The sequence below is a fragment of the Sminthopsis crassicaudata genome, chromosome 1, assembly GCF_048593235.1.
Source record: "Sminthopsis crassicaudata isolate SCR6 chromosome 1, ASM4859323v1, whole genome shotgun sequence".
Lineage (NCBI taxonomy): Eukaryota > Metazoa > Chordata > Mammalia > Dasyuromorphia > Dasyuridae > Sminthopsis > Sminthopsis crassicaudata.
The window spans coordinates 73,954,845-73,966,932 of NC_133617.1; the positions used below are offsets into that span (position 1 = coordinate 73,954,845).

The following is a 12,088-nucleotide window of genomic DNA, read 5'->3' on the forward strand; positions in this document are numbered from 1 at the left end:
AACTGCTGGGAAAATTGGAAGGCAATTTGGCAGAAACAAGGTATAGCTAACATCTCACATCATATACCAAGATTAGATTTGTATACCAAAATGTATACATGATTTTATATACAAAGGGAGATATCATAAGCAAATGAAGGGAACATGGATATTTTATCTGTCAGTTCTATGGATAAGGGAAGAATATGTGCCAAAACAAGTGATGGAGAGCATTATGGGAAGTAAAATGGATAATCTTGATTACATTAAATTAAAAAGGTTTTGTGCAAACATATCAAATGCAACCAAAATGAGAAGGAAAGCAGAAAACAGGGGAGTGAGCATTCATCAAATTAAAGAATAACTTTACAACTTATACTCTACAAATGTAAATGACTTTACATTTCACATTGCAATTAAAAAAAAAAAAAAAGAATGAGTTCACAGAAAGATTTATATGCAGAATGAAGTGAGAAAAACCAGAAGAAAAATTTATTTAACAACCAGAACACTGTGAAAACAATTGTGAAAGGCCCAAGAACTGACCAATGCACAACTGACAAGCCTTAAAATGAAGCTCTCCACTTTTGGGGCAAGAGGCAATAGACCATAGGTACAGGTATGACATAAACATTTCTTGAAACAAGCATTATTACACAAATACATTTTGTGTGACTCTTCCTTTGTTATAAGGAGGGCTTTTATGGGAGTGATGGTGGTGGAATGAAGAGAGATGAGGGTATAGTGAAAGTGATGCCAAAAAAAAAAAAAAAAAAAAAAAAAAAAAAAAAAAAAAAAAAACGACAAGAGAAGAAAGAAAAGCATTGTAGATAGGACACTAGAGAGTTTTCCGGGGGGGAAAGAGACAAACAAGGAAATATTAGTACTATTAAAAGAAATAAGCTGTATGTAACAGATTTGCAACTTCACATTCATTACAAATGTTTGTGTCTGATGATTAAAGCTAATGTACTAGAAATGATGATGCAAGTGGAAAAGGAAAAAGAAATGTCTTCGAATGATAAATGATGCAAGAATTGATGCTTCTAAGTAATTCACAAGACCAAATTAAAAAATCTTTAAGTAAAAAATAAATCCTTGAAGAACTTGAGCTAGAGATAAAAAATGGAAAGAAAATAATGAATTAAGTCATCAATATGGAGAATATAGTACTACCTTAGCACAGAAATAACCAATAACAGACTTAATGAATTACAGCTAATAACAAATGCAGTGGAAATAAAGATTCAGAAAACATTTGAATTATCCAAACAGTGGGAAAACATACAGATTCAAAAGACTGCCATAGAGATTATGTAAAGATGCAGTAATTTGAAGAATACTGATGTCCTAGAAAATTTAGAAAAATAAAACTATAAATCCAGTATTCCACAAGTTCTTTGTGGAAATATAGGAAAAAAGATAAATACAAATAAAGAATCCACAAAAATTCAACTGAAAAAGGTTCAGGATTCAACACATTTATAATTAGACCCTTATAAGAAAAAAATTTTCCAGGATGCCAGAAACATAAAAAATTACTTAACCAAGTTGGTTCATAGGAGACTTTTCAATAAGTACAAGGAAATGCAATAGAAATGGGATTATGATACACACAGAATCTAGTTACAGGGACATAAACCATATCCCCAAGAAAATTTTATATGAAGTATCAAGTCTGCTGTATTAAGGTCAAGAGACAGACATATGAGAAATATTTTTATTTTGAAGAAGTTACAGAAAGGCATATAAACTTCAAGAAAACCTTGAAGCAAAAGTTGTTTTCAAATAAAACAGGATGAACATTTAAAACTAATTTATACTTTTTTAATCATGACAAACTAGTTGCTACCAAAATGTGAGGGGTACAGAATATATTGCAGTACTTAAACTACAAAATATTTCAGAACACAAAAAGAGTGGAAAAGTAGGAGAAACATGAAGGAAAAAGGGAACAAAAAGAAGTTCATATTAAAGATATTAATTAACAGAGTTATTAGCATAAGCAGAGTAACTTTGATTAGACTGATTAACAACTAAAAAAGCTAAGCGTAAACAGACTAAATAACAAACAAAAAACAGGAAAAAAAGAAACTATATTTGATCTGACAGTGGTGGGGAGAAAAATTATAGATGGATGAAATTATTAAAGACAAAATTATGGCTTTGATAATACAATTTAGAAATTTAAAAATATTTTTGTGCAAGGAAAACTGGTAAAGTTAACTTGTGAAACACAATCTTTCAGATAAAATTTTAAGGGAAACATATAATATTATTAGGATGAAATAGAGACTTGTTCCTTAGATGAATGTAAGGAGAAGACCTGTTTAAAGAGAGAGAAATGACTATAGGAATGATCTCTGTAGGAAAATGTAATCAGACAGTTTACTTATATGTGATTTGGAGTTCTTAAGTTTATAACAGAGAAATATTAACTCAAATATCGTTTAGACACTCTGAAAGAAAAGCACTTTTACCTCAAGGTAAATTTAGCACAGTCACTGACTACTAGGAGGTTCCCTGAGAACTGTCAGGGAATTGATTTAGAAGAAATCAGAGAAGCAATAGAGAAAGCTGAGAGCAGGAGGACCAGAAGGACCAGTATGGAAGCATAGAAAGCTGTGAGATGACATAGCTAATTCTTAGGCTGACTTACAGGGAGCTAGCTGGGACTTGTTACTGTCTACCACCATTTACAGCCTAAGAATTGGGACATCTGGGCTGCCTGGTGGCCCCCTACTGCCCTTTCCAGTTTGAGAGGAAGAAATGAGGAAAGAAAGGCTTTACATCTGTTTTCTGTGAACATATGATGATTGCTTTTGTATGATCATCTGGCAAAATATTTTAGGTTTAAGAGATACCATTTCCAAACTCCACAAACTAAACTGCTGGTGTGGATGAGTCTGCCTAAACCTATGCTACACAAAGATAAAAAGATTTATGACAACAAACAACAAGGCCTCTAAAATTAGAAGAAAGAAAATGATTCAGAAAAACATTTGTAATAAATGTTAGAAAGGCCCGATATTCAGAAGCTGTTTAAAAAAAACAAAAAACCTATCTATAATATCATGACCTATATAAGATCCTACCTGTGAATCTCTAATTCCCTATGGATCAATGGTCCAAGAACATGTACAGATGATTTTCAAAGAAGGAAATATGAAATGTTAATGACCACATGAAAAAATAATCAATTACCCTAATAATCGATCTTAATATACTTTTGACTCACTAAAATGGCAACAACAACAACAACAAAACAGGAAGATGTAATATTGGCAGAAACTCATAGTTGGTGGGATTATAAATTATTATAAACATTTTATAAAAACAATCTGACAATGTACAAAAGTCACAAAATTAGTCATATTTTCTGACCTACCAATTCAATGCCAAAAAAAAAAAAAAAAAAAAAAAAAAGAACTTTTTGGAGAAAAAAAGTGCTTATCTATGTAAAAATATTAGCTCATTATATTTATTTACAATAGTGGGAAATGAAAAACTTAGATATACATGGAAAATGGCTCAAAAAATTATAGTACACTACTGTATTATTAGAAGAAACATGGCATAATGGATAGAAGGCTGGCCTTGGGAATTGGGAAAACTTAAGTCTTGAGCCTGAACAATACTGGCTGTAGCTATGAGCAAAGCATATAACTTCTAGGTTTATAAAGCAATTTTCTAGGACTTAAAAAGTTACAGATAAATTGCCAATCTTTATTAATGGAAAATTTCTGCATTGAATTTCTCCGATATGCCCAAAGTCCCAAACCTTTCAGAACAATACTGTAAAATGCTGTAAAAAAGGATGAATATAAATAAGAGAAAATGTGGAAAGATATGTTAAGTAATGTAAAGCAAGGACAGAAGTCATAACTCTATACAGTGACTACAACTCTATATTTAAAAAAAGAAAGAAAAAAAGCCTCCATTAGTAGAACTTCAGTTTTAGAAAGGAGAATAGTACAAAAGAATATTTGGCTGTCTAAATGTAATTTTCCTAACAGCTTTAGGAAAGAGCCCTTATTTTATGTTTATTTTTCCTGTTAGTTATTAAATTTATAATAATTTTAAAATTAAAAAATGAGTCTGAATAAAACTATCCAGATATAACTTAAGTCAGAAACTGTAGGGTATAACAGATATAATTAAGGGAAAAGAATTTCAGGGGAGGTGTCCAAAACTCCAGAGGATTGAAAAAGGAAGAGGCATAAAAATGGGACTAGTAGTTAAAGGTGATCACATACCAACGATCACAGGATGGGGAATGGACAAAGTGATTTAGACTGTGATGTAAATAGGCAAATATGATCTCATAGGTATCTCCTGAAACTTGATGGGGTGTGACTCATGACTTGAATATAACAATGGATGGGAACAATATGTTCAGAAGAGTAAAGCAGATAGAAGGCTGGCTGAATCAGAAAGATGCCCAGCTGTGTGAAAACCCCTCTGGGGAGGTGGTGAAGATCATGTGGATAAAGAAAAAGGCAATACAACCATGGAAGAACACAGAGAAAAAAAAAAAAGGATGACAAATTTCTAGTGGAGATCACAGAGCTGGCACAAAGAAGAGAATTTCTTTGAGTCAGCTGCTTTCTGAAGGTCTCTATCAGGGCTGAAGCCCTTCCATAGCTGTACCCTAGAGGTTACAGAACATATTAGTTGAGCAGAAGCACAGAAGGACAGTGATGGACATGATGTCCCACGGGGGTTACAGATATTCTACACAAATGAAAAGATGGAAGTAACATAGATCACTGAAAACATATAAAAGAAGAAACAGAGTTCTATAAGAACAAGTTCTATGAACTGGGACCAATAGTGTTAGAGGGAGAAACTTCCTAGCACAATACAACTAGAGAGACCTACAAATGGAAGGGGCTACCTGAGTAGATAAGTGAGTTCCCTGTCCCTGGAGGTCTTCAAAGTAAAGGTGATTACCTGTGAATAATGTTGTAGAGCAGCAAATCCAATTTTAGGTATGACTAGACTTTTACTCCTGGTTTTATGAGGCTGAGGGGAATGAAACTGGAAAGCAAAATGTGGGAAATGGGGAATGACAGAAACCTGGGAGCAGACTATATGGTTCTTCTCATCTTTGGATGAGAATCAGGGGTAAGGTACCTGGACAGAATAGCTATTGGACAATCAAGTTCCTGAGATAGGTAGGAAATGAGGGGTCACTGGGCACCCAGAAATTATGGAATCTCTGGTAGAAAGGCTCACCTGGGACCAGGCTGGCAGGAGCTCAGCTGCCATTACCTGGTCTCCCGGGGTCCCCTCAGAAGATGTGCAGGAACCTGGAGGGCAGGCAGAGCTGGGGGGGGAAAAAAGCAGTCATGATTGAGAAAGGCCTGCCCAGAATTCCCCTGATATCGCATGCCAGGATTCCACCACCCTCCCAACCAGAATTTCTGGGGAGTCACAGGGCCATTTAGGTCAAGCTGGTATCAAGTAATCATGAATGCCAACTCTGTGTGTGACAGATTATGCTTTTTATAACTGAGTATTACTTTTTTGTGGAAGGTACCCAGATGCATGTGGAATTATAATACACCATCAGGACTAGAGTGAACATTTCAGGTTTCACAATCACTCAACAGAATTGATTAAGAGCTAATTGTGTTCCACTGTGCTAAGCACTGGGGATACAAGACAACATGAAAATAACAATGTGCCAATATATAAGGCAATTTCAGAGGGAGTTCTGAGGGAGACTGGGAAGTCTCCTGCGGAAGGTGGGAATTGAGCTGAGTTTTGCAGGAAACTAGGTCAAGAGGGAGAAAATTCCAGACAGTAGGTATAATCAGTCTTTAAAGAGGTTGATGGAATGTCACATTTGAGGATTAGCAAGATGACCAGTGTAGCTAGATCACAGCAATTATAGAGAGAAATAAAGTATAAGGTATAAGAAGACCAAAAAGAAAGAGAAATTCCAGGTTGTAAAAGGACTTTATAAGCCAAGCAGAGGACTTTCTATTTAATCCTGGAGCCACTGGAATTTAGTGAGTAAGGAGGCAATGATCAAAGAGGTAAGGAGGGGGAAGGGTAGGCACAAAATAGGGGTCTTAAATGTCATGCCAAAGAGACTTAATTCTTCGGGTCAATGGTTCTCAGACATTTTACAGTAGTAGAACTCTTCCTTTTAAACACAATGGCAATCTTGCAGGATAATCTTTTAAAATGATTTTAAAATGGACTATACTAATGGAATTAAATAAAATAAGAATGATTTGAAGCAGAACATAAGATTTTGGAGCCTGGGTGGAGAGGGAAAGAGCAGAGCAGCCATCTAGGTCAGAGGTAAAATCAGGATGGATCTCAATGGAAGCTTTTTTGAGAAGAATTTGCCCTAAATTTAAAGATAGTATAAAAACGAGAGAAAAAATGTGGGCTGCCCAATGGAAGAAGAGACAAGAATGCTGCACTAACATCCTGATTATTCACAGGAGCCCAAAAGAAATGTATCAGATTTCCATTGTACTTTGCCTTCTCTATGTCTAGTTTAGTTGAATCAACTTACCTACCATTCACAAAAAGCCAATTTCTGGAGAGAGGTTAAGAGTATTCTATTCATTCAGATTGGAGAACCAGGAATAAGCAGCTTCACAGAAACTAGAGGAAATTCTACTTGCTCCAGAAAACTTTCCTTGATTTTTTGCTACATTTCTCATCAAACTCTACATTATATTTTGCTTTGTACATCTCTAATGCATAAAGTATATAAGATTGTATATTATGGCTCTACACTTTTATTTGAAAACAAAGTAGCTTCTTGAGGACAATGCCCAAGTCTTATCCAAATTGTGTCTCTTTCAGCACCTAGCAGTGCTCTATATAACTGTATACTCTATATACAATTTACTCTGACAGTTTCATATCATTGTTCTCTAAATTAGACTGTTTATTGCTTCCTGATCTTAGTCTGTCTTTCTGGCCTTTATACATTTACACATGTCATCAATCACAGCATGCCTGGAATATTCTCTGTCCAATGAAACCTGGCTCAGATGATATCTCATCATGGAATCTTCCCTTATTGTTCCATTAAGAACTGCTCCTTCTCTCTTTGGATTTCTCATGACTATTAGATATTACTTTAAGCCAGAAGTGTTAAACTCTTAACCATTTTAAGGCAGGCTCAGACTACACTAAAATATAATTAGGAAAATAAAAATAAATATTGAAAAACCCCCAAAAAAGTGAATTTGAGGTCTTGCAAGTCAATATAATCTATTTTTATTTAAGTTTGCCATCACTGCTATAAGATATATATATTTTTTTATATATCTTCCTTCCTACTTGACTGTAAACTTCTTTAGAGAAGGCATCGAGAGTTCTCTCTTTATGTCATTTGGCCTACCATGATATTCCATAAAAGATGTTTAATAATATTTATTGAGTTGGACTTGTCCCTGATAAAAAAAAATCTTGAGCCAATAATATACCAAGAAGTCCCATGAATTAATAATCAAGAAAACTTTAAGTTAAATTAGAGAGATATGGGAATATTTTTTTATAAAATAAAGCAAGAACAGATAAAAATTCTTTCAAGGTCAGCATAGGCAAAAACAGAGGGAAAAAAGGATGTTACACATTTTTATTACTAATTTATGATGCAATGACTTCATATCTTAAAGTTTAGTAAAGTCACTTAAGTTGCTTATATTCCTGCCTCTAGCTCATATGACTGAAGCTACATCTATAGAAGTAACTTACTAAATATACTATTTTCTGATAAAAAAAGAACTCTGTAACTTCCCAGGGAATCTACAACTCCCTCAGCCTTATAGGTCCTGTGCTTTTTGCCCTTACTTAGAAGGAGATAGCCAGGAAAGGAAAAGGCAGCTGGAGATCCTTGTCTAGGGTTTCTATCTTCAAAAGCTTACCAGGTAGAAACTTGTTTAGGAAGTACTCATGGATCAACAAAGAAGTTAAATTCATTTAAGTGAGGAAAAGAGCCTAAAACAAGTTAAAAATTTAAAGATTGAGACATTATAGTTAGTAAGTAACAGTATAGTTAGTAAGATTTAAGGGTTGTTGCCAAAGGAACAGTTTGCATCAAAAGATGAAATCTTAGTGGCCAACTCTCTAAGGAGAAGGAAAAGACTGCAAAAGGTTTTTCTTCTGTATCTGAGGCAGGTAGGAGAGAGTCAATGTAAACAGAATGACAAGTCAATTCAGCAGGGATAAAAAGCAACTTGCTATATACAGATCCAAATGGTTTGGATCTTTTAATTTCTAGTCTTCTACTACTAGGTGACCTAGTATTATGTAGTTCTAAGAAAATGTCTTCAAAGTGACAAGATCACTTTCCTAAATCTATCATAATAAATGATATGAAAAAATGGATTCCTAAATGTACTGCAGGTAAGTAAAAACAAAATTCTATGGAAACAGCATAAGATGAGAGTAATCCAGAAAGGGACAGAAAAATGTTTATTTGTACTTTGCAAATTTTAAAGTGCTATATAATTGCTAGCTTTTATTAGCTATTAATTCAAGAGGGATTTATAGCCCATGCCTGCTATATGTGAGGTTTTATATTAAACATAAGAAGGGGACAACAGCAGTTTAGGAAGAACCTAAATTTCACTGGTATCAGGTACACAAGGATAAAAAGAAATAAACATGACCTTTCTTCAGGAAGTTTATATTCTACTGGGCAAAGGGAGGTGAAATGTTAATGTGCCACTGAAATCTACCATCATCATATCACATCTGGAGTACTGTGCTCCATTTGAGGCATAACATTTATGAAGCATATTGATTCCTTTATTCGACAAATATTTATAAAACTGGAGAATATCCCAAGAAGGATTATCAGGATTGTGGAATGCAGAATAGTAGTAAAATGTGTTTTGTTTGACCTCGGGGACAAGGGTAGAGTGGGGGTAGGACAAGAAGCAAAGAAGAATTGCTGAAAAGCAACTTTCAGCTTGATGGAGGAAGAAGTTCCTAGTAATTAGAATTCTTCAAAAGTGCAATGGGCTGCCTGACAAAGGGTGATTATCACTTGTCATGTATGTTGTAAAAGATTCCTATTTAAGTGTGAGTTGGACAAGATGCCTTGGAGTACCTTTCCAAGTTTTACTCTATGAATACTAGATTCAGCAACATTAACTCCTGGATTCTACTTAGTTCCAAACAGTCTCTGGATGTTAAAACATTAAGTTCTATGGATTCTATAAGAGGGTTTGAATAAGCAATAGCTTCCACTCTGTGGGGAATTATAAGTTATATTCTTTCCCAAAAACTACTGGCCCACTATTGTTGCCTCTCTAATCAGAGGAGGTAGAAAGGGCCAAACAAATAGCAGATGCTCAGAAAATGAATGTTCAAGAAAAGTTCTCATTCACTTACCTTTCTGGATGTCTTTCCTCTCAGGTCCATGCATGATTACATCAGGTATAGTTAGACATTGGACATCGGGCTTGTGGAAAAGGAACTGGGGGCCTGATGGTTTGTGCTTAGGATATAATTATTGTTCTGAACTCAATCTTAACCTTTGCAGGAGGCAAATTGGAAGAGAACAATGTGCAGAGAAGCTTTGATTTCAGAAAGCCCAAGAAAATCCTACATGTAGTCCAGAAAGGGCCTCACAGTTTTGTTCTCTAGAAGAATAGCATCAGTTAATTGATGATTTTGGATAACATAGAGAAAGGAGAAGCACCTATGTGTATAAAAAAATTTACAGCAGCTCTTTCTATGGTGTCAAAGAATTAGAAAACAAGAGTATTGCTTATCAACTGGGGAATGGATGCACATGCTGTGGCACATGATTGTGATGTAATACTACTATGCTATAAGAAACAGTAGTTTCAGAAAAAACATGGCAAGATCTATGTGAATTGATGCAAAATAAAATGAGAAGAACCAGATCACTGCATAGCAAGAGCAATATTGAAATGATGATCAACTGCAAAAAACTTGGCTGCTCTGATCAGTACAATGATCCAAGACAATCTGAAAAAAACACAAAATTAAAATATACTATTCACCTCTAGAGAGAATTGATGAACTGAGTGCAAATCAATGCATATATTTTTCTTGCATTTTAAAAAAGAAATATGGAATTTTTTTTGTCTAATTTCAGAGGTATAACTGTTATCAAACTGTTTGCTTTTATGGTCTCTTCAGATGGAGTATTACAAGGCTCTTTAAGCTAGGGAAGTATCCTTAGTAGAAGTTTTTTTTCCCTCACTCCCTTGTTCATCTCTTTATTATCTTTTAACTGAATGACTATAATATCATTCTATTTGATGTCCTGGTCTGAAATGTTTCCTCTTTCCCAATCTGACTTCCAGACAGCTGTCAAAGTATTTTTCCCTAAATCCCAGATTACTCTATTTGATAATCTTCACAGACTTGCTATGACTTCTGGGATCAAATACAAACTCCTCTGTTTGGGATTTAAAGTCCTTTGAAACTTTTTTCTCACTTACCTTTCCACTCTAATTACACGTAATTACTTTCTTTTGTGAATTCTGGAGTTTAGCCAACTTGGCTTTGCTATTACTTACACAGAACACTGTTCTGCCTATTCTGTCTCCAGGACTTTGCACAGGCTATCCTCATGACTAAAATGAATTCCTGTCATCACCTTCATCTCTTGCATTATCTAGTTTCTTTCAAAGTTCAGCTCGAGGGGCACCTTCTATATCTTGTCTTTTCTAATTCTTCCTTTCTAGTACATCTCTCTCCCACCAATTATCTTGTTTTTATTTTGTATATATTTAGGATCATACATTGAGAGGTGGAAGAGGACTTTGGGGTTGCTGTGTCAAACCCTCTCCCTCATACAATTAAAGAAACAGATCCAGAAAGGCTAAGTGACTTGCTAAGGATCATACAACCTATAAGTGTCTTTAGTGTCTTCGGTTGGACCTGAATTGAGAACTTGATTGAGTCTAACCACTGTCAGAAGAGTCAAATTACAGTGCAATAGGATAAAAATATAATTGGGAAATGTTTACCAGAATAAATAAAATTACAATAAAACATAGTAATGTTATTTGTGGTTTTCTAACACAATACGCTGTGGGTAGGCATTTGTTTCTATGTGAGTTTAAAACCACTGCACTATAACATGTTTCTATGCAGACCTAACCATGTGATGACTCATTCTGAACCTACCCAGGCATGTCTGCCACAAGGGAGGTAGCTAAAGTCTTTCATGCTTGAACCTGCCAAAGCTGTGACCTCACTAGAACCCTTGGTCATATCCATGAAATGACAGGGTGTCAAAATAGAGCTTTAGTGGAAAACTCAATAAATCCTAGTGGGAAAATTGGATAACAGAGTAGAAAAAGTGAATTTAGTTTCCAGCTCACATCAGATCATAGGTGGGTAGTGGAGAAAGTACTAAATTAAGAATCAGGAGTCCTGAGTTCAAATATTGCCTTAGATCCACATCTGTGTGTCACTTAACCTCTATTTTTCTCAGTTTTCTTAACTGTAAAAGAAAGGGGATAATATGCAAAGTACTTTGCAAATCTTAAAGTGTTATATAGAAAGCATCACATAAAATGCTATATAAATGTGTTTCTATTTGAAAGTCACTTAACCTCCACCGGCCTCAGTTTCCCCAAATGTAAAAAGGATGAAGATAACACAAGCAGAATTTATACTAGATTGCCTTATGAAGTAATATAACAATGACTTACTAGCCGAAGTCACTTAATTCACTGCTTCGGTTTCCTCAACCATAAAATTACATAAAAATGTAATTGTGATTACAAATAAAGTCTCTGCTATGTAAATACTAGCTATAACTAAATGGGAAAAAGTTAGAAGTAAAAAAAATAACCCCAACTACAGAGAAAATCTATTGAACAAGAAGAAATTTTTGAGGAAAAGAACAAGATTACATTATTAAAGGGCTATATCGTGAACTGCTAGAAGAGAAAACGGTGACTACTAAGAACCCACAAGTTTTTTTCTGACAGGGCTATTTGAATGGCAGATCAAAAGATGCCAACAGACTTAGCCTTAAAGAGATTTCAAGGAAAGCATCAATAAGAGTCTTTCAAACTATCCCAGTAGACAAAACGAAGAGAAGAGATGAGGGTACAATAGGATGGAACCCAAGAATAGT

The 12,088-nt window shown here is 34.8% G+C and overlaps 1 protein-coding gene across 1 annotated transcript in view; it reads right to left on the reverse strand.

The window, feature by feature from the left end:
* LOC141546737 (uncharacterized) overlaps positions 1–12,088 on the reverse strand; it is a 76,972-nt gene that overhangs the window by 12,416 nt on the left and 52,468 nt on the right. Inside the window, exon 9 of the mRNA XM_074274783.1 lies at positions 5,218–5,308. Coding sequence (XP_074130884.1) covers positions 5,218–5,308 — 91 coding nt within the window. The remainder of the gene's footprint in view (positions 1–5,217; positions 5,309–12,088) is intronic.